Source organism: Dinoponera quadriceps, unplaced genomic scaffold (genome assembly GCF_001313825.1).
Source record: "Dinoponera quadriceps isolate SergipeBrazil2010 unplaced genomic scaffold, ASM131382v1 scaffold566, whole genome shotgun sequence".
Classification (NCBI taxonomy): Eukaryota; Metazoa; Arthropoda; class Insecta; order Hymenoptera; family Formicidae; genus Dinoponera; species Dinoponera quadriceps.
Window position 1 is genome coordinate 5,013,054 of NW_014555972.1, and position 20,557 is coordinate 5,033,610.

Below are 20,557 nucleotides of genomic sequence, written 5' to 3' on the forward strand. Positions count from 1 at the left end.
CAACAGAGTGATGACTCCGCTTTTAGGTCACTCTGCTTTTCACCGAGTTTACCCTGGGTCTTCGGAGTCTGGCGAAACGATCGATGAATCTGGTGAGAAATCAGAGCCGCTCGTTCTCCTGGCTCGGTCTCGGATGTTCCGACGCTGCGCGGGATGATGCGGTCCGCGATTCCAATTTCGATTTCGCAACATTCGAGAAATGAAGGGTAGACAAAAATAATTGCTACACAGTCGGATTTTACGACTAATATATTCCAAAGTATATAAGTACACAAGTACCAAAAGCTAATTACGAGAAAAGAATCGCCTTCTCAACGAATGCGCGCGTTTTTATACGTTGCTTTGTCGCTAAGAGTCGTTTTCTGGTTGGCTGATGGAGTCATCACGTCGGTCCTGAGTGGTGTTTGGATTCAGGTTTCATGCTCCTGTTTATGTTAGCGACGGGATGCCTTATTGCATTGAGAGATTACGGTTTCTTTTGTCTATAGTTGATCCATCGATTTTAAGACTCTCTAACGACACGTCGTTTCTTCGGCGTTATAATTTTAATTATAATATTTAACATGCGCGAATATACATATGCGCACGTACTTACATCTAGTAACATAGGGATAAAATATCTATACCTGGTGAATACCTAACCTAGTGATATCTGAAATCAGATAAGTCGGCCTCCGATCTATACTAATATATTATTAATGTTTCAAAATAAGTCCAGACATTACAGATCTAACTCAGTGCTGCGGGAGTACAGGAGGTTCTTCTGGTGACAAGTTTTATAACAAGTATTACGAACTTACGATATTAATTCAGCGTGACTAATCTGTCGCTATGGGGGTCGTGAGAAGAGTCGTGTAAGTAATTTAAAATATAAATTCATTTATTTTATAGACAATCGTGTCACGTAGAGCTAAATGTAAGTGATATTGGTCTTCGTTAGAAATATATGCACGTGCATTGTACAATTTGTTGCAATAGGAAACCAACTACGCATAAGGGTAAAAAAGCTATATTGAGGAGGGAATCCAAATTGGTGGAAAATGCGAAGGAAACCTTGTGCTTCAAAGGTAAACATACCTCACAGATAGTCACTGACTTTGTGAAGGATCTGGTAAGCGCATATGATTGTTACTGATGCATGTCATTTCAGCATTTGCTATAAATTCCAAAGTTTTTGTCGTCAGTATAAATGAATATGAACTGTTGTCTCTCAGTACGATTTGAAGAAACCCACTATACAGATGATGCAAAGGAAAAATGACATATTACCATTCGAGGATATCGTACCCATTGAAAAATTTGCCTCCAAATATAATGCACCTCTTTTCATGATGGCATTGCACAACAAAAAACGTCCGCACAATTTTGTGATGGGTCGAATGTATGAACACACATTGTTAGATATGATGGAGTTCGGAGTCGAAAATTATAAGAGATTAAAAGAATTTAAGGTCGAAAAGATCTCATCTGGAATAAAGCCGCTGTTGGTCTTCAATGGTGAACTCTTTGAGAGCAACCACGAGTATGGCAGAATCAAGAATTTGATTGTCGATATGTTTCAACGTGAAGTGGCTGAGAAAATCAGACTGCAAGGTTTGGAGCATGTTTTAAGTTTCACGGCTCTCGAGAACAAGATACTTCTACGTAGTTACAGGTAAAATGCAGTGGATAAAACTGGATTTATCGTGTCGAAATTTTCACTTAAAAATGCCGAAGAGTCTCGGAGAAATTTAATTTCAAATATATCGAACATGTCGGATTTGTCAACTTGAACAGTAGTTAGTTTATGTATCAATTTTAGAATATCTCTGAAGAAATCTGACACAAGGATACCTCGGATAGAACTCGAGGAAATAGGACCACGCGCGGACCTGGTATGCAGACGTAACAAGTTCGCGTCCGAGGATTTATTCAAGCAAGCCTGCAAGAAGCCTAAAGCACTCAAAGTAATGCTTCTACAAGTCAATGTTAGAAGTACAGGAGACAGACATTTGGTTTAACACTACAATCATGATTGCAGGTGAAGAAGAAGAAGAACATTAGCACAGATACACTTGGCACTACGTACGGCCGCATACATGTTGGGACGCAAAATATCAACAGCATCCAAACGAGGAAGATGAAGGGCCTGAAGAAAACATCGTCGGCAAAGAGTAGTCGGAAGAGAAAAATCGCTAATAGTACAGACGACGCGAAGAAACCCAAAACTGTTACAGATCCAACTAACTAAAAGGGATTGTTTTAACTTGTATTGAAAGTTTATAAATTGCTAGAAAAATGTTATTTAATTAATTTTCCTGCGTAAGACATATCTTGTAGTGTAGAGTCTTTTTATTTTTATATAAGTACAGTCGATACGGTAAAACTGTCAACTGCTCTTCTTGATGCTGCATATCTACAATAAGTAGAGAATCGTTTATATATATATATATATATATATATTTTTTTTTAATGTAGAGTTAATCAATTGTTTTTATATGCTACTTCCATCTCCACGTGAAACCGTCTTTGAGATCCTGTAATAAAATGACCATACAGAAGAGATTATCGACATATTTAAGTTGGATTGGTTATGACGGATATGTGTGTGCCTAAAGTTTGCACCTTCACTAGAATTCCACAGGCGGACAGTTCCTCCCGCACATTGTCACATTCTTTCAGTAAAACGTTGTTCTTCGGGTTCTCGAGTGCTCTAGTTCTGACGGCCGTTCTGAATTTGAGAAAGTGATCAACGACGTCTTCAACTCGTCGGTCGCTCGCTGATGTGGATTGTGATAAGCCAAATTTCGAAAGAGTACTTGAAACGTAATTCGAAACTGCGGCAATGATGCTTACATGGTTACCATTAATTTTACCAGTTGACGGTATCTAAGATTCAAAAATAAAACCAGAAAAGATGCGACGTTGTACAGACACTCTGTTGTACTATTGCGTTCAAATATTGCTAAATATTTTTGTATTTAATAATATATCTGTATATCTTGATATTCAATATAATATTCACTATTGACAACATAAATTTTTCATGCGATTAACTCACGTCACCCTGATGAAGCATTTTGTTCCCTGTTTTCACAAGATCCAAAATTGCATGCATTGCCTGCGCGGTGTCAAAATCATCTGCCAGGGCTGAATCTACTTTATCTCTCGTATTTTGCCAAGTCTAAACAGTGTTCGAATTATTGTCGCAGACTGTTTATCAGTGAAATGAGAAAATGAGCGAGTGTATTTTGAAAATTTGTTTTCTAAGTTTTAGACTTTTTCTAAAAATGGATTTTCTCAGAGAAATTAAAATATCTTTTCGAATTTGTCAGGAACTTTTTTCTGCATTAATCAAATTTTCTCCTTTGCCTGTACTAAAATAATGAAAATTTCCAACAAACTTCGAAATTTTCTTCACATATAACGGAATTTGTCACACGATTTCATATTCGTTAAAAAAAATCAGAGACTTCCAGAATAATTTTTTTTTCCAGAAAAAGTAGGAAATTAATTATTCAACATTTTTCAGAAACGTCACACAAAAAATGCGACAGTATTTCGAGTCAAGAATGATATACTAACTTACAGTGAGCAGGAGATTTTCGTCAATCTCGCCAGTTTGCAATTTGCCCGCGGCATAAGTGCTGCAATCACTTATAAAGTTCTCAATCTTCTTCATTACGATCACCGCGTTCTGATTAATTTTCTCCGTGAATTCAAGTCCTGCAATAAAATTCGGTCGATTACACGCTGATCAAAGAGATTTAAATCAAGACTGAGATTTATATATGTACCATTTCGATAGTGGGAAAGTAGACAGACCATTCTGAGATGATTCGCCGAATACTTCTCGAGATAATCACGTATGCTTACTGTGTTCCCCAGACTCTTCGACATCTTCACATCGCCTTTCAGATGCAGGTGGCCGCAGTGGAGCCAATAATTCACCCACTGCTCGACACCGTGGTAACAGCAAGATTGTGCCTCTTCGTTCTCATGATGTGGCAAAATCAGGTCTATCCCACCACTGTGCATATCTATAGAATTCCCAAAGACCGCGCTAATAAAAACACAAGCTTCTATATAGATCAGTGTTTTCATACACAAAGGATCATACATGCCCTCCAAGAAATCTAAATATCCACATTTACTTGGTTATTCTTTGTTCTCAAGAAGATTCGCCTTCAAAAATGTAATCACAACCCTGCAATGCGTTACGCAGGTATTCAAGTACTAAGATAATTAATTTTCAAGATTACCTTGCAATTACACTGCATTCCACGTGCCATCCTGGCCTACCATGACCCCATGGACACTTCCAGGAGGGTTCATTATCTTTCGCCACTTTCCACAGAGCAAAGTCCAAAGCAGACTTTTTATACGGGTGTCCAGTGTCAGGAAGGGGAATCGATAGTTTACCGTATCTATTGTACTTGTTTGTATCAAAATAGACAGATCCTGTAAGACATGACGGATAAAAATTAACTAAAAACCATCTTTCTTCTATGGCTACCAAGAACCAAGACATCCGTTGATAAATAACATACCATTTTCTGCGACATAACCATAACCAGTCGCTATAAGTTTCTCAACAAAATGGATAATTTGTGGCACATAGTCCGTAACTCTGCAGCACATGTACGGCTTACGAACATTTAACTTATTCATGTCCTCCAAAAATTCCATCTCAAAATGCCTCGACAAAGTCTTGAAATTCTGTTTGTTCTCAATGGAACGTTTGATTATTTTGTCATCGATGTCTGTTATGCCCATTACTAACAACACGTCTATGTTGAAGTGATCCGTCAGTATTCGACGGATGATATCTGACTTTATGTATGTGCTAAAAGAAATAATAACAATTACGCATAAGATTGTTATTCGTGATTCGTTATCCGGACTGTTAAAAGAAGGATAACGTATGTATTTATTACAAGTAGTATCCGAAATATTCTTTCGAGTTGTCTTCTTGAACATTTTAAAATTATATTAAATGCATTTTTTTATTACGTTGCGTGTCCAATGTGCGCCGAGTCGTACACCGTAGGACCGCACATATACCATTTCAAGGTATTCCTTGTTGTCAAAATCAAAGGTACCTTGCACCTCGTTATCGGGTTGTACACAGTCACCTCGGTTTCATGGCCAATTGGTTTAATCCATTGCGATCTATCTCGAAATTTCTCTTCGGTATTTACGAAACGTTTGCACACTCGCATTAATTTTTGCATGATAAACGAATATTCACTTTGGTCAATACGGTATAAACACTTTTGAAAGGAGAGGTTAAGTCCCGATCTACACAAGTGTTTTAAGCTTTAAGAAATTGACCAGCTACAGTCGAACGTGAAGAGAATAATCGACTGTGATTGGTCAATTTCTCAAGGCTTAAAATATCTATTGTGGACCGACACTTACGTTGCGTATATGACCTTCTGATTTATCTCATCCGGACAATTGAGAGTATTGTCTTCGAACTTTGTCGTTCGTGTCTTCTGTTTGAAACTTCAAAACAATTTCTTTGACAGATTACAGTACCGTTTTATACTTGATAATGTTTCTGCGGAATGGCGAAACATGAATATCTAAATTGAGACAATTAAAGTCCATATACAATTTCTGCAGATCGAATATTTAGGTTTTTTTTTACAGTACGGATATATAACTTACCACTATGAGTAACGTGCACGATGTTATGGCAAGTATATACGACGTTTTGTCGCAATTACGATATCCACATATCAGTAATGTAGAATCGAAGGATGTAGGAGCGACGGTACTCAGTGGCGAAAATCGCGTGTGCCTTCTCTCGTGGCTTCTGACGGAGAAGTCGTCACTCATCGCCGATCGACTGAGAAAATTAAAGGATGCTGCTCTGGAAGGTATTTCTGCTTCCTCCCGATTATTGTGATTTGTTGCATTCATTCGATATCTGTATTTAAAGTTGTATTTCTTATTTATTAATTCACGATGGATTTATGTGTAAAGTGTGAGAAAGTAACAGCATTTGCTGAAGCAATCTGACAAGTAAACATTCTTTCTTTCTTCTTCTGACAAGTAAATATCCTTTCAGATCAGTTGTTCGAATACTATACTCAAATTGGGATCTGCAATAACAAGGATGTATTGTTGGTATGTCGAAATAATGTTTCGTTAAAATATATAGTTTGCAAGAATTGAGCAATTTTTAATTTAATTTAAAGAAATCACATGCATTAATCCTCTGTCAGTCACAATATCCAATAGATACATGTTCAGACTGCAACATATCACTGTTGCTACAGCTTCAAGGTCGATTTCGTCCTTATCAGTATTTGTTCTTTTTGTTCTTCACTGTTGTTTATATATTTTAGTGCCTGGTCTATTAACAAAGTATTAATAAAAGAAACATTGTTTCAAGAAGCAGCAAAGAAAAATAATATGGAAAGTAATATATCTGCGAGATACATTGTGACCATTCCTCGATGAAAAATATTGCGACTGGAGGGTTAAGAACATATATTAACAATAATTTACTTTGCATCATTTACTTTACATTTACAGGGTAAATGTTCGATGAAGGAGCAGCTCCCAACTTTAAGATTATTATTGGATTTCACGAGGAAAGTACACATGGAATTTCCTGTTAACGCAAATGAAGAAGAAGAGTCAATCATGGATATTGTTAAAGTATGAAAATATCGAGGAAATGCAGCACTTTATCTAATGTCAGTATATTAATAAAATGCATAAAGCCATAATGCTTTCAGATGTATACGGATGGCGTTGACCAGACACCTTGTCGGTCAATCCTTAAGTCAAAACTGAACTATGCCGAAGCGAGTAAATATTTTGAAGAAAGTGAGAAGGAATTGTCCGACAGTAACTGTGCAGATACAAAATCTAATATGTCCAATGACACATATATGGAGGTACAACAAAGTATCATATTAATGATATTTGAAAGATGCTATGTCAGTTGTTTGCATGTGCATTTACATAAACACCCCTATGTAAACATTCTATAAATTGACGTGTATTTTATGTAAATATTATTCTAGGTTAACGATAGATTGGTTAGCAGAGAGGAAGAAGATGCACTGTTTAATAAAGAGGAAGAAAAATTCATAGAAGCGTTTCAGACTGTTTCATCATGGCCGTTTCAATCCAGGAACTTGGACCAAACCGTTGTTGACTCTATTAGTTCAGACATTAAGAAAATATGCTCCAATTTTTTCACTTTAAAGAAGGTACGAATCTCGTATATTTTTATTTATAATTTCGCTATGTCGTTTTCTGTATATACATATATATTTCATAACATAATCGCATTTGCAGATACTGCGGGCGAAAGATGAGATATCGAACATGGATTTGACAAAAAGATTACCCAAGACGATTACACCATTAAACGCGACAATCGAAGACATAATTATTTATAACGAGGAGCTTGAAAACCAGAATCTGACCGACAATGTCGATTAATTTTGTATTTATATTTTGTACAATCCAGTGTATATGTAGGTATAATTGTCACTCGTAACCTACGATATTTCAGACATTTGTAATATATAAAAAGTATAATTGCAAGTTTTCGAATTTTTATGATGAGCATCGCAGGAAGTTTCCTTAGGAATTGCTCAAAATGATGCACACCTTGATAATAGAAAAGAATTAAATTATTATATATGTTTCTAATTAGTTTTTATACTAATAGTTGTAAGTAAATTTGATGCATACAGGAATAATAATACAGGAATATAAATATATCGGGAATCGACGATTTATTATTTTTTTTATTTAAGACCTGGGTCTCTCCTTCTTCTCTTTATAAAGTGCGAGTAATGATACATTTGCGACTTTTACGACCTTAAACCGTACTCCGGGTATGTCACCGACGGCATGACCCTTACGGCCGAAACCTGCCACCAAAACTTCGTCGTTCTCTTCGATATTATTGAGGCAGCCGTCCCTTGGTACAAATGCAGTAATTTTCTTACCATTCTTAATGAGCTGTACCCTCACGCACTTACGGATTGCTGAATTCGGTTGCTTAGCTTCCACTCCTCTGTATGAGCAAAACAAAAGAACATTGATCAGAAATGTATGTAGTACAATTTGCGAAATTTAAGACAAGGAATTAAAAAAGTTCAGCAGCTGTAATGATTCACAATCAAGAGAAGTTTCTTTTCTATTAAAAGATCTACAAGAACCTACGTACAGGTATGTAGTGTGATGATAAAAAATTAAATGCAGTGAAAAAGATATTAGCTGGAACAATTTAATATATAATATTTCAAATTTACAAAATGTTTTGATCAGTTGGATCTTCTTCAGTGGTATCGCAATAAATCATAATAAAATTTCAAGAACACAACAGTCGTAAGTAAATATTCACATGTCAGAAAGCAAGTTAAATGAACCACAACACACCATCATCTCAGAGACATTCGAGTAACAAATGATATACTGCAGAACATGTTTAGAGGTCAATGTAAAATGTAAAACACAATTAAAGTTTAAATTCAAAAAGGTAAACGGTATACTGTTGTATTTAATAAAAATAAATTTCTCTTGATTAAAAAACTTAAATTTATCTCAGATATTAAATTAATTTACTAATTTATTAATTTATTCATTGGAGAACAAAAGGAAATTCATTAGTGAATCGATATGACTGTGAAATCAGATTCAATTTCTATGAACTATAATATGAACATATCATTGCATACACTTTTTCCAGGACAATGCCTTTGGCGTGAGAGGCACCACCAAACGGATTAGCCTTCCATCTGGTTCCTAAATGTGCTTTCTTATAGTCTTTATCATTCCATCGTTGTTCACGTCTGTGATTGACGTGTTTACGCGCCGTACGAAGACCTCTGGGTTTACCTTACAATGTAAAAAGAGAAAATTAGGTTATGCATGAGTGTATTTGCGTTGGTTAGAGATACGGCAAGGTACCCGATTGCAGCCATCTTGATGAATGACATAGGAATGAGAGAATACACTCAAAATTCTTGCAAAATGCATTGGAATAAAAAGATGACTGTAAAATAACACAATCGATCGAATAGATTTGTAAAATATTTCGGATTATCCTCTCGCTCTGATAACCAATAGTCTCGAATCGTAATCATAACCTACAAGTACACAAACGACACGTGGTCCATCTTTAAATAGTAAATCGTAATTATCTCTTGTCTATTTAATATATTACAGCTATTCATATTGATCATCTATCAAGAATTTTGAACCTGTACTTTTCTTGATTTATTATCGTTATTAATCGAGATAGCTATGGTGAGAAAATGCGAGCTTTGCGGCACGCGTAACGAACGTTACAGCGAAAAAAAGAGACAACTCTCACGCACATATTCATAGATTTGCACGAAATATACCGAAAAATCTTTCCCGAAAAATGGTGATTTTTATCAGAAATCTTTTTCAACAAACGCAAAATAGTTTGATGTTATAACATACCCATATTGCTCGGACCGCTTCAGGAACCTCGAGGAAAGGAAAGAGCGTGAACTTCAACAGTGGCTCGAACGCGATATGTCACACACCATATGAAGAGAATTGGAGATAGAGTGCAAACTCCTATAAAGCCCGTATCAGACTATGGGTTGAAGATAGAGATTGAATTGAGATTGGACCAATCAGTGTAGAATTCACTCAAATTCACTAAACTTGAGTTTAGTTAACTTTGCACTGATTGGCCAAATTCAATTCGATCACAATCCCCAATCCATAGTCTGATACGGGCTTTAAACCGCGTATTCCGAGGGTGTATTCCGAACGGAGCCAGCTCGACTTGTTTTTGTTTCTGGATGTTGGCAGCCACTAAACTAAACCGAAAGGTGTTCCGGAGCGTGAAAATGGTGTGGGAGGAATGCCACCGAGCTTCCCGTAACCAAAAGAAAGAGAGAGAGAGAGAGAGAGAATATTCCAAAGCCATCATAATCAGCAAAAATCGACAGCTTGCAGCTGACAGGCAGTATTTGTAATCCAAATAACAGTACAAAAAAGAATAAAAATAAAATGACAGTGTTCAATATGGCTTTTTTAAGTTCCGTTTCGAGTGAGAGTAATGAAGATATAGAACTTTTTCTCGGCGAGATGAATAAATATCGAAGAAAACCGGGAGCAAAAGTTTTATTGAAACGTGATCTACGACTAAGAAATCAAAGAATTTAAACAATATTCTTCACTACTATATAGGCGTAAATCACAATTTCAAGTAAAATTCTTTACTCTTAGTTTCCTTCAATATTTTCCTCATCAAGAAAAATTGTATATGTTCATCATCATTCTCACTTGAATTGGAACTTACAAAAGCCACATTGACATACAGTCATTTTATTTTTGTTTATTCTTATATTGTTAAAATCATCTAGGATCTTTCCAGACTCTACGTTCAGAAGACAACATATAGAGGTCGATAAAGTAAAGCCATACCGTGGCAACCACATTTCCACAACAAAAACTTGATTTCTGGAAAGTGTCATCACAGAGATGGGGAAAACGTCAAAAGACAAACGTGACATATATTACAGAAAAGCTAAGGAAGAAGGATGGCGAGCACGAAGTGCTTTTAAATTACTCCAAATTGATGAGGAATGCCAAATCTTTGAAGGTGTGTACAACAGCAATCAATAAACTTGCTCCTCTTTCCTTGTCATTTTTTTTTGTTTAATTCTTATGCTGCTTCTCCAAAGGCGTATCCAAAGCAGTGGATCTATGTGCTGCGCCTGGAAGCTGGAGTCAGGTCTTGGCTCGCAAGTTGAAGTAAGCTCCATTGTAATATAAATTTGTCCAATGGTGAGAAATTAAGTTCATAATATTCTCCCTTATTTTGTGTTACATATTGTATATTTCTTTTTTATAGTGAGAACTATAAGAAAGCCTTAGAAAGAGAATCAGATATATCTCCTCCCAAAATTATAGCAGTTGATCTACAAGCAATGGCACCTTTGGAAGGAGTTATTCAACTACAAGGCGACATTACCAACACCAATACAGCAAAACAGATCATAGCGCACTTTAATAACACCCAAGCAGATCTGGTCGTATGCGATGGAGCACCTGATGGTACAAAACTGTGCTATTCTTTTTCTCCGAACCCTTAATAGAATATATATTTATCCTCATATATATGTGATTAACAAATTTATTGTAAACTCTCACAGTGACTGGTCTACACGATATGGACATATTCATCCAATCGCAGTTGCTGCTAGCTGCTTTGAATATAACCACACACATCCTGAAACCTGGCGGTGCATTTGTTGCGAAAATCTTCCGTGCCAAAGATATGTCGTTTTTATTCGCTCAACTGAGGCTGTTCTTCCCTTACGTGTATTGCGCGAAACCTAGCAGTTCCCGCAATTCGAGTATCGAGGCTTTTATGGTGTGCAAGAAATACTCGCCGCCAGAGGGTTATGAGCCGCACATGATGAATCCTCTGCTGACATACGAGCCATGCGACTTCCACAAGCTCACGGGAGTCAACAGGATTATAGTCCCATTTGTCGTGTGCGGGGACTTCAATCAGGTCGATTCCGACACGAGTTATCCACTGGACGTGAGTTTCCTCGGCTTTCGTATTTCTATTATCTTTATATTTTATCGCCTCTTTTCAATCCTTGTGTCGCTTGGTAATGCTTTCAGCACAAAGGAGAGGAGTACAAGTATCGCGAGCCAGTGCAGCTTCCTTTAGCACCACCCTACGAGGAAGTGATGTCCCTGTCGAGGAACAGAAACTTCCACATGGCCGACGTTAGCGTGATAATCGAGAACGAAATTTCTGCCTTTAAGAGGGAAGCTTTGCAGGAGTGTCAAGCCGAGATAAGTGCAGAGGCGAGAGCAACGCGACAGGATCAAGAGCAAGATGACGTCTCTCTCCAAGAAGCACCCATAGAAGCGTTACAAAATTTATACGTATCTGATGAAAACAGAGATAATTGAATTTCTACAAAGATATTTCCACAGTTGTCACGTGTTATGTTATTCGCGAGATGAAAAAATACAAGAAGGATTTAAAGGAAAAATATGCACCTTCCGAAGAACAATGATAAAATTATGAAATAAATGCGCAAAAATGTGTTGTACTTAAATTTCTCTTGAGTGAATCTCTGTTTTCGATATATGTAACACAGATCGTTAGGTACGTTTTGCAATACGCGTCTTAATTTCATCGCGCAGCAAAGTTCGGCCAATTAAAGCAAGATTCACTAAACTTGAGTTTAGTGAATCTTGCTCTGATTGGTTAAGTTGCAATGCAATCGTAATCTGTTTGCCTCCGTTGTCCGACGATCTGATATCCAATAGGAAATTGCACTTTTTAGGGTCCCTAGTTAGTAACATAAAAGGTTTGCGTTGCTTGCATTTTTGACACTTTTGCGTCTAATGCCCGTTACACACCTAATGAGCGATATCCAATGACAGCTCTTCTTTTTAAAGAGAGGCCAATGAGCAACGGGCGTTAGGTGTAAAAGTGTCAAAAGTGCAAGCAACATGAATAGATCTAGTATGAATCCTCCACGATATCAGCCTTAACAGTCTAATTGCATATGGGCCGCGGTTTGTAGAATCGAATTTCCCTATCGATCGACCAATAATCTTTCTCACAAGTTAGGAACATTTCAATATATATATATATATATATATATATATATATATATATATATATANGCGCTACGTATTGTTTAATCTGCGATAATCACCTCGTTGGCCTCGCACTAATCTGTTGCTGAAGTACGGGTTCACCAAATTTCTCGCCGATATATCTCGACGAATCATTCACGAAGATAGCGCGATATAACTGCGTACGAGACGAGTAGCGGAACTCTGTCCCCCTCCTTTCTCGAGAAAGAGATTTGGACGTCTGGAACCCCTTTAAGTTACTACAAAAGAGAAGGTGTGTACCCGCATTTGTGTTGCATTTTTGTAGCTGCGAGCTGTATTGGCTCGTGGTAGAATTGTTAAATATCTTTCCTCCGAGCGAGGTGTCGAATTACTACACTACTGCGCGAGTCGCGAACCGCCAATATGTGGTCGGAGGCGCGGCCAGTAAGAAAGAACGGTAAATGATCGTTGCTGTGTTTTCGTTTGACAGAGGATTGTTCGCGCGTGTAACATTTAGGTTACGCTTATGAGAGCATTTAACGGATTATCGTACACACGGGCGAGATAATGGAAATGGAAGTCATCTGTATCTCTTCCGATGAGTCGGACTCGCAAAAGGTGAGCGAATGGCGCGTTGATTGTTCCACTTACCGAGTACTTTCGTACAACTACGATTTTATCGTGTTCAATTTGGAGGAAAGGCCGAACTAAATTCTTTGGCAATGAGACTGCCCTAGAATCGATACGAACATCGATGTTTCACTCACAAAGTTGACTGATTCACACATATGTATGTATTCTGTTGCAGGAAAACAAAAAGAAATCATCCCTTCTTAAATCTGCAGAGAATGGGAATAGTTTGCAAACAAAGGCAGACATTTCACCCAGCAATGATGAGAAAGTGGAGGAAAATCATTTCAAGAGGAAGATATCACAGATAAGTGAAGCGGTAAGATCTCTGTCTTGCAGTAATGCAGAAAAGAGGAGGAAATTAAGTAAGACATCGGAAGTAGACGACAACAGCCTTGCTAAGCCTAATTGTATCTTACAATCAAACAAGAAGCAAGAAGTAACAGTTGAAATGCCAAAGTTGGTTGTGAAAGAGCGAAAAAAGATATCATACGTCGCACACGACATCTTTCCTCAATTTATAAGCCTGTGCTTGTCGAAAAGTCACGAAGGCGATATGGTCAAGATAGTTGACAGATTGAAAAGGAACTATGAGAAACTAGACGCGGTTTATGCCGGATCAAAAAGTTTTGCCTTATTTCTAAATGACAAGCGTGAGGCCATTGTAAATAGTAATTCGGGATTATTATATGTGTGCATAGAGGAAGTTCTGATTGAGATGAGGAAGATGATTAAAGAACAGTCAAGAAGAAAGCCAACTAATAACAGTATCGCCTATGATGCAATACCCTCTACTTCTTACGCCGCGAACAAAGTCAATAATACAGCGGAATCAGAGGATAATGAGGATGATGATACGTATATGAAAAGTGAAACAAGGAAGAAGATTCAAATTATAAGGACGGCCATGAAGAAATGTGAGATAAAAATAAAGAAATTTGAAGAGGCGGAAGTTGACTTTGACGATGAAGCCGATAGCAATTATATAAAAATGGAAAGGTATAAACAGAAAATGGTGGAATTGTATTCCAAATATTGCGAATTAACCGGATGCGATGTTGATGCCGGACGTTCATATTTACGCCCGAAAAATATAAGTACAACTCAAATTGTTGCTGTGGACCATGCAATAACAAATTTTATTAACTCGAAGATTTCTAAACGAAATCAGCTGAAGAATGGGAAGAAACTGGGATCATTTACAAACAATTTGATATTCCCCGATTACAGGGACATATTAGAATGTGTTAGTAGGTGTAATGATAGGAGAAACTTGAGTTTAAATAAAAAGAAACAGAAAAGCTTAGGTAAGACATTTGTAATCACAATTTCGAATTTATTTTAACAATTTTGATGATGATTATTATATTAAGCTATGATGTAAGGTACATATATATATATATATATATATTTTTTTTTTTCACAAATCTCGTGTCATTTACATATGAAATTATATTTTACATTTGTATGTATTGCAGCGAAAAAGGCTTTTGTCGAAATAGGAGAACTCCTACAACGCGCAAGACGAAATGATTATTGGGACACTTTTTCGTTATATCTTGAGAACCAGGAAGAAGACCCAGCTATAAAAGATAAAGTATTAGCGCAAAAACTAGCTCACAATCGTATCGAGGGTGACAAAAGACTAGCCGCGGTATTCGAACAGTATACGAAGAAACAAGAAGAACTCAAGGATCAAGCTGCCGATAGCGGAACAACTACGGAAGACGAGAGTGATATGGATGACTACGATAAGGATGACGATGATAAGGATGAATACAAAGACAACGATACTCAATCGATATATACCTTAAGTACTGAAGTTGACACTAGTGACGAAAACATAGACGAAATAATACCGAACGACGTGTTGCCCGCAGAGAGAAGCAAGAGTCCTGCGAACGTGAGTCGAGATACGTCCAGAATTGCCCCGGGTAAAATCGAGACGAGTGTCCCGCAAGAAAGATGCATCAAGAGAGCAGAAACGAAGACTTCAGCAAGAGAGAGTGACGTATCTAATAAAAGTCAGAGTAAGACTGTTATCATAGAAGAGAAGGTGAGCAGAGCAATTGTAGTATCACGGAACGCTATCGGAACGGTTGCGAAAACGCCGGAGGACTCGTTACCGACTTCCACGACAAATTGCGCCGATACCACTGGTGAAACTGAAGGTTCGTGAACGCTTAAATTTTCCCAAAGATAGAAGGATCAATGGTAGAAGTCTGGCCCAAATTAAGATCGTATATACTTCTATTTTGCGTGTATGTTGTAGAGCACGTAGCCGAAATGATGATAGAGGATGTGTCTAAAGTGATAACAGATTCCGCGGCGGAGGTGATATCCAAGGACGGTACGAAGGTGCTAAGGAAGAGCGCGCCGGAGATAATAACGGGAGACATCGCGAAGGTAAAAGTAACAACGGCAGTCGTAGAAGAAGAGGTGACGGAAGCGACGGAGGAAACAGTAACCGAGGTGTTGAATACGGAGGTGTCAGGCGACAAGCTTGCGGACGATGCGCAGAGGCAGCCTTTACTGCGGGTGCGCTCATTCGCGAAACCCCCCACAACCTGGGACGATGGCCGACAAGGTAAAACGAGCAAGTCAGGTTCCGGTCAAGAAAACACACCAAAGACAAGCAGCCAAAATAAGGACGTTATCGATCTAACGGACGAGTCCAGCGAGCCAGCGCCGGCGTCAGCTGGTGCTACTAAATTCACGATACAGCTCGGTAACAAGATCGTTCCTCTAAGAAGCAAGCATCAGACATTGATACTGCCGACGGGCAGCAACATCATCAGCGTGCAGAACATCACGAACAATTACCTGAAGGTAGACATGCGAACCGGCGAGATTATCGCGCCCGTGCGCGAGGTTCAGCCGTCCAAGCTAATCCGAGTACCGTCTACACAAACTGCCAGTACTGTTCGACAGGGTCAGCTGCAGAACGCAAGCGTCACCACGACGACGAGCGAGGGGCCCGCTAAGCGGCCCGAGACCGTGAAGCGCAACGATATCATAAGGATCCTCCCCAAGACGATTGTCATGAAGCAGCCCGACCGGAAGGTGATCCCGAAGCAGCAGCAAGTGCGCGCGTTACCGTTGATAATACCCAAATGACATACATACGAGACATCGCGTGTTATCTTTCTAGATCATTGTTACGCCGCCACAAAACCTAGCTGATTAATCATGATGTTAAGTGATACTTTTCTCTTCAAGATCTATGTACGCGTGTATATACATATATATATATTTCTATATGTATGTATGTACGTACGTATAATAAATATATATATGTATATATGTAACACAATCCTTATAATAAACTTTTTTCAAAAAGAAGAATACAAGCACATGCGTATTGTCTAAAAGAGACGTTGGCGCGACGCAGGAGCGACGAACGGTTTCCCTCGTATTCACTTCGTCGCATTCGACGAACGAGCGTCCGGCTGCGAACAGTTCAGTAACAACTTGGCCAGAGCGTAGTTGGGATCCAGGAGATTCTCCACGATATCGAAGTGATCGATATCCGGAAGCAGGAGATACTCCACGTTGTCCACTAGTGAGATGATTTTCTGAAGTAACGATATGCGACGATTTTCGTTATTATTATTACTTTTTTTTTGGACCGTCGATAACATGTCGACGTTCGATATCTGGCTGTCCTTACCTGAGCGTATTGGCGCGATTGATCCATGAATGCCGGTGAATCACAATCCCCCACGGTCACGATAACTTTCAAGCCGCGAATGCGGCGCTCCTTCGGCTCATCGAAGCAGCACATGCTTAACTTCTCGACCACCTCGCTGAAGCACGATGCGTGAAAACAAAGAGAGAAAAAGAAAGTGTATATGTATGCCTGCATCTAATTGACAAATTGGATGTTTTCCGTTTAGTAACACAGGCCGACGCAACAAGTATCATCGTGTCTCGCTTCCGTGTTCCAGTGAGAAACGAAGATAGGACGATGCTTGTGTCGACTAGTATCGCTGAGTGGAAAGTAAAGCTCATTTTCAAAGTACGGAGGACCAGTGCTTACTCGGTAAGATCGAGGGCGGCCGCATGGCTGACACCGACGAGAGGTTTTATGTCGTAAAGTCCGGATATCAGGACGAGCCTCTTCAGCAGCGGGAAGTACCCTTGTTGCGTCATGCGTTGGATCCAGTCGTCGTCGTGCAAAAGGCATGCTACCAAGTGCGCCCCGGCGCTGTGTCCGCTGACACAGACGGACCTACGTGTGCGATTCGTATCGTTAGACGTACTGTCTTGGTACCTTAACACGTTCGCTACTCACACGTCATATCTTTGTACATTAAGTATTCGACTTGCCTATTCGGTGCATTTTGTCCGCGTAATATGTATAAACGCAAATGTGCTGTGTATTACATATTAATGACTGCTAAAAACGTGACGTGAACTACGGTGAAAGACTTGAAATTCAAGCGCGTTAGCGAGCGTATGGAAGGATAATGAATGCTTCGTATTGTACAACCGGCATAGCCTTCTGTCGAGCTTACGTACTTGCAACCGGAATCAGCTGCATATTTCAGTATTTGCGCGACCGCCGACTTGATCTCCGCCACGATATCCCCTATTTTGACTGAAACAAAAGAAGAGGAAAAACTACATCGCTCTGAAAGATTGTTTTTTAATTTACTATTTTCTTTAATTCGCAGTTAGTCGAGTACTCGCGGAGTACTTCGAGAAATGTGGCGGTAACATATAACGCTTTCTCGCCCCCTCACCGTCCGGACACAAGTCGTATCCAACTGTTATCACTTTAATCCTGTTTTTAACGAACAGTGGCACCACGAATCCGGCGAGGTCTTTGCTGAATTCCTGCCAGTATCCACCATGGACGAAGACGAGTATCGGCGCGTCTGAAATACACGATAAGGTTTCAATACGGAGAATACGCAGCGCGCCTTAAATCAACAAGAATAATGTCGGGAGGTCTAAACGCGATTCAATAGCTCATTGGAAAAAATAAATGATAACAATCGAATGTATATATCAGCGTTATCTGTAACAATAGTTTATCTCTCCCGCACAAAGTATAAATTTACATAAATTTGTCTAAATGTGTATAAATTTACATAAATTTGTCTAAATTATTGCTAGTTTTGCATAACGGTGCATATGCAAATTTTTATCGCGTACGCACTTTTTGCGCATTCTATTGTCTTCGGAATGAAGACCTTTGGATGTGCATAAATTTGCAAGTTGTAAACGGATAATTCTCGAAAGAGAGAAGTTGTAAATCGAACACACGCAGATCCTGGATCTCGCGAATGAAAGCGATCGTTCCGATCTTGCGAGCGGATGCGGAGTCTTGTTTATTAACCCTTTGCACTCGAGGGCTCCGGAGCGGAGCCATTTAAAATTTGTCTTCAAACTTAAAACAAACTATTAACAACTATTAACAAATTAACAAAATTAAAAAACAATAACATACAACAATGACTTTTCTTTTAATGCGCATATCATTTACTTATATGTGAATATGATCTTTCCACTGAAATTGCTTCGAGTTGCTGGTAATATGAATGAAAAAAAAACTTCGAGTGCAAAGAGTTAACAATTCGATTTTTCCCCCACGATGCGAGTAAATTGTACGACCGATGCCCTGAGTGAATCTTGCGCGTGCATTTCTCGTTCCTTGTCTGTCTTCTCCTTTTTTTCTTTTTCATTCTTTTTCTTCTTGCAAAATTAACATCATTCTCCCGTTAACTGAGATTCTCATGCATACCTTTAGGCAAATCGGTGCCGTAAACGTCGTACTTCGTACGTTCCGTCGCGCCATATGGCACATTAAGTTCGCACTTGGTGGTTTTCCTAGCCTTTTCCGTAACTGTAACAGCAAAGGGGGACGATGACATTCAGCGATTGAATCACACCGGGCGCATTCTTCCGTCAAATCGATCGTGCAAATCTTATGAAACTCAATATCTCGCAGACTGCGAGAAAATTTCCTTTCTTTTTTCTTAAGTGAGACTCGTCGCGACGATTGCTTCGAAAACCCGCGAGAAAATTTACGCGGGGTCTTTTTCGTAAGTTCTCGCGGAAAAAGAAAACACTTGTCACCTTCCTTGCAGAATTTCCAGAATCGCTCTACCAGCTCCTCAGCTTTATACCGCTTGCTCCACTCGCTCGGGCTATACAGTCGCTCTTTTTCCTCCTGCATCAAACGAATAACCAGCAGCGTTATCGCATTTTTCTATCATTCTGACATCGCACAGCAAGAAGTGCGATAATTAATGAATTATTCTCTCCCCTTGAAACTTCCTCGAGTGAGATTCCACCCGAGAAACAAAGTGACAGCTGAATAGTCACTCGAATTCAAGCGACTACTCATTCGTACGAATTGAGTAAGCGAGAGATTCTCCCTGCTGAATCGTCGTCGAGTGAATGATTGTGTTCAGCAGAAGAAGCAGCTGATGAGCAACAAATATTTCCGCTGCGCTGCTACCGGCGGTAAAGTGCAAAGTGCTGATTAAATTGTTTTTTCCACTGAACGCAGCTGATTTCTTCACTCGAAATCACCGAACGAATCTGATTGAAATGAATTCACTCTGATCAACTGAAACACTCACTTGAATTCGAGTGACACTTCTCATTCATCGAAATTGAGTGAGAATTCTCCATTCTAAATCGAGTGAATATCTTCATTTTAAATCTCGGAGCGAATTTTTACTCTCGCTGGAACGAATTCGTTCTTTCTATTCGATGAAACGTTCGCTCGTTAAGAATCCATCTTGCGATTCGAATCAGCCATTTCACTCTTGCGATTCCGGACGGCGGTATTTCTTACCGTCGCTTTGACTGAATCTTCAAACTCACGTTTTGAATGGGATTTCATTCGGAGAAATGTCAAGAGTTTGAGAGGAGAATTATTATTTATACTTACGCGAGAGATCGTTCCCATTTTCGGCTTTCGGTCTTCTTCTGCGAGTCTCCCTTAAGAAGCGTATCGCCGTCTGCGAAAGATGGTTGCGTCGTGTCGCTCGTTACGAGGCTCGTTAACAACTGTTCTCGAGGTTTGAGTGTGCGTTGGGAATGCGTTGCATGCACTTTCTATAGTCGCGTGTGAAAACGTCACAGCCTCTCACATACGCTTCTCACATACGCCAATTCGAAAAGAAGGCGGTGCTATTGGTTAATATGTGTACACAAGCTATCTAATCGTGTAGTTCTTTTTTTGCAACAGCATAGCGTTCTGTTAATAGTTCCGCTGTCGTTTGAGACCAACGAAGAAGCCTAAATTGAACGACACGTATATAAACGTTGCTTCGATAAGTAATACAAATTTATGTATACATATGTAATTTCTTATTGA

General features: G+C 39.0%; 7 protein-coding genes across 10 annotated transcripts; 4 read left to right on the forward strand and 3 right to left on the reverse strand.

The window, feature by feature from the left end:
• Positions 1-720: 720 nt before the first annotated feature.
• Positions 721-2,413, forward strand: LOC106746384 (ribosome production factor 2 homolog). Its single transcript, XM_014622954.1, has 5 exons — positions 721-854; positions 979-1,111; positions 1,215-1,654; positions 1,802-1,946; positions 2,021-2,413. Exons 1-5 carry the CDS (start codon positions 832-834, stop codon positions 2,228-2,230), a joined length of 951 nt encoding a protein of 316 aa, XP_014478440.1. The 5' UTR covers positions 721-831; the 3' UTR covers positions 2,231-2,413.
• On the reverse strand, positions 2,317-5,288 carry LOC106746383 (probable cysteine--tRNA ligase, mitochondrial). Of its 2 annotated transcripts, XM_014622953.1 has the most exons (8): positions 4,993-5,288; positions 4,530-4,825; positions 4,242-4,440; positions 3,777-4,042; positions 3,569-3,705; positions 3,041-3,163; positions 2,605-2,868; positions 2,317-2,516 (listed from the first exon to the last, which is right to left on the reverse strand). In XM_014622953.1, exons 1-8 carry the CDS (start codon positions 5,211-5,213, stop codon positions 2,481-2,483), a joined length of 1,542 nt encoding a protein of 513 aa, XP_014478439.1. In that variant the 5' UTR covers positions 5,214-5,288; the 3' UTR covers positions 2,317-2,480. The 2 variants fall into 2 exon arrangements, with proteins under 2 accessions (XP_014478439.1, XP_014478438.1); XM_014622952.1 differs by having other exon boundaries at positions 2,442-2,868.
• Positions 5,289-5,472: 184 nt separating this feature from the next.
• LOC106746340 lies at positions 5,473-7,621 on the forward strand. Its single transcript, XM_014622873.1, has 6 exons — positions 5,473-5,864; positions 6,056-6,114; positions 6,526-6,651; positions 6,732-6,893; positions 7,023-7,211; positions 7,300-7,621. Exons 1-6 carry the CDS (start codon positions 5,657-5,659, stop codon positions 7,444-7,446), a joined length of 891 nt encoding a protein of 296 aa, XP_014478359.1. The 5' UTR covers positions 5,473-5,656; the 3' UTR covers positions 7,447-7,621.
• Positions 7,622-7,726: 105 nt separating this feature from the next.
• Positions 7,727-9,549, reverse strand: LOC106746341 (40S ribosomal protein S23). The gene is made up of 3 exons (XM_014622874.1): positions 9,445-9,549; positions 8,694-8,853; positions 7,727-8,029 (listed from the first exon to the last, which is right to left on the reverse strand). Exons 1-3 carry the CDS (start codon positions 9,446-9,448, stop codon positions 7,762-7,764), a joined length of 432 nt encoding a protein of 143 aa, XP_014478360.1. The 5' UTR covers positions 9,449-9,549; the 3' UTR covers positions 7,727-7,761.
• Positions 9,550-9,793: 244 nt separating this feature from the next.
• LOC106746337 (putative tRNA (cytidine(32)/guanosine(34)-2'-O)-methyltransferase) lies at positions 9,794-11,954 on the forward strand. Of its 3 annotated transcripts, none has more exons than XM_014622871.1 (6): positions 9,794-9,982; positions 10,362-10,600; positions 10,683-10,752; positions 10,853-11,055; positions 11,154-11,548; positions 11,635-11,954. In XM_014622871.1, exons 2-6 carry the CDS (start codon positions 10,480-10,482, stop codon positions 11,929-11,931), a joined length of 1,086 nt encoding a protein of 361 aa, XP_014478357.1. In that variant the 5' UTR covers positions 9,794-9,982; positions 10,362-10,479; the 3' UTR covers positions 11,932-11,954. The 3 variants fall into 3 exon arrangements, with proteins under 3 accessions (XP_014478357.1, XP_014478355.1, XP_014478356.1); XM_014622869.1 differs by having other exon boundaries at positions 9,794-9,967; positions 10,373-10,600; XM_014622870.1 differs by having other exon boundaries at positions 9,794-9,961.
• Positions 11,955-12,682: 728 nt separating this feature from the next.
• Positions 12,683-16,363, forward strand: LOC106746336. The gene is made up of 5 exons (XM_014622868.1): positions 12,683-12,883; positions 13,082-13,209; positions 13,400-14,528; positions 14,700-15,392; positions 15,494-16,363. The coding sequence occupies exons 2-5, from the start codon at positions 13,159-13,161 to the stop codon at positions 16,336-16,338; spliced, it is 2,718 nt and encodes a 905-aa protein (XP_014478354.1). The 5' UTR covers positions 12,683-12,883; positions 13,082-13,158; the 3' UTR covers positions 16,339-16,363.
• Positions 16,364-16,416: 53 nt separating this feature from the next.
• On the reverse strand, positions 16,417-20,296 carry LOC106746338 (kynurenine formamidase). Its single transcript, XM_014622872.1, has 8 exons — positions 20,129-20,296; positions 19,306-19,399; positions 18,971-19,072; positions 17,967-18,101; positions 17,743-17,821; positions 17,261-17,452; positions 16,892-17,027; positions 16,417-16,796 (listed from the first exon to the last, which is right to left on the reverse strand). The coding sequence occupies exons 1-8, from the start codon at positions 20,144-20,146 to the stop codon at positions 16,638-16,640; spliced, it is 915 nt and encodes a 304-aa protein (XP_014478358.1). The 5' UTR covers positions 20,147-20,296; the 3' UTR covers positions 16,417-16,637.
• Positions 20,297-20,557: the final 261 nt, after the last annotated feature.

Excerpts from the sequence above, each read along its gene's own strand:
- LOC106746383 (XM_014622952.1), bottom strand. The coding sequence starts at position 5,213 with ATGCAAAAATTAATGCGAGTGTGCAAACGTTTCGTAAATACCGAAGAG. Across the intron at positions 4,826-4,992 it reads GCGCACATTGGACACGCAAC|CACATACATAAAGTCAGATA; the intron begins GTAATAAAAAAA and ends TATTTCTTTTAG. Across the intron at positions 3,706-3,776 it reads ACTTTCCCACTATCGAAATG|GACTTGAATTCACGGAGAAA; the intron begins GTACATATATAA and ends ATTTTATTGCAG.
- LOC106746336 (XM_014622868.1), top strand. The coding sequence starts at position 13,159 with ATGGAAATGGAAGTCATCTGTATCTCTTCCGATGAGTCGGACTCGCAA. Across the intron at positions 13,210-13,399 it reads ATGAGTCGGACTCGCAAAAG|GAAAACAAAAAGAAATCATC; the intron begins GTGAGCGAATGG and ends ATTCTGTTGCAG. Across the intron at positions 15,393-15,493 it reads TACCACTGGTGAAACTGAAG|AGCACGTAGCCGAAATGATG; the intron begins GTTCGTGAACGC and ends TGTATGTTGTAG.
- LOC106746340 (XM_014622873.1), top strand. The coding sequence starts at position 5,657 with ATGAGTAACGTGCACGATGTTATGGCAAGTATATACGACGTTTTGTCG. Across the intron at positions 5,865-6,055 it reads AAAGGATGCTGCTCTGGAAG|ATCAGTTGTTCGAATACTAT; the intron begins GTATTTCTGCTT and ends ATATCCTTTCAG. Across the intron at positions 6,652-6,731 it reads CAATCATGGATATTGTTAAA|ATGTATACGGATGGCGTTGA; the intron begins GTATGAAAATAT and ends TAATGCTTTCAG.
- LOC106746384 (XM_014622954.1), top strand. The coding sequence starts at position 832 with ATGGGGGTCGTGAGAAGAGTCGT. Across the intron at positions 1,112-1,214 it reads CTGACTTTGTGAAGGATCTG|TACGATTTGAAGAAACCCAC; the intron begins GTAAGCGCATAT and ends GTTGTCTCTCAG. Across the intron at positions 1,655-1,801 it reads ATACTTCTACGTAGTTACAG|AATATCTCTGAAGAAATCTG; the intron begins GTAAAATGCAGT and ends TATCAATTTTAG.
- LOC106746337 (XM_014622871.1), top strand. The coding sequence starts at position 10,480 with ATGGGGAAAACGTCAAAAGACAAACGTGACATATATTACAGAAAAGCT. Across the intron at positions 10,753-10,852 it reads GTCTTGGCTCGCAAGTTGAA|TGAGAACTATAAGAAAGCCT; the intron begins GTAAGCTCCATT and ends TCTTTTTTATAG. Across the intron at positions 11,056-11,153 it reads ATGCGATGGAGCACCTGATG|TGACTGGTCTACACGATATG; the intron begins GTACAAAACTGT and ends AAACTCTCACAG.
- LOC106746341 (XM_014622874.1), bottom strand. Across the intron at positions 8,030-8,693 it reads GGCATTGTCCTGGAAAAAGT|AGGAGTGGAAGCTAAGCAAC; the intron begins GTATGCAATGAT and ends TTGCTCATACAG.
- LOC106746338 (XM_014622872.1), bottom strand. Across the intron at positions 17,028-17,260 it reads GCCGCCCTCGATCTTACCGA|CGAGGTGGTCGAGAAGTTAA; the intron begins GTAAGCACTGGT and ends ATCGTGCTTCAG. Across the intron at positions 16,797-16,891 it reads AATCGCGCCAATACGCTCAG|AAAATCATCTCACTAGTGGA; the intron begins GTAAGGACAGCC and ends TCGTTACTTCAG.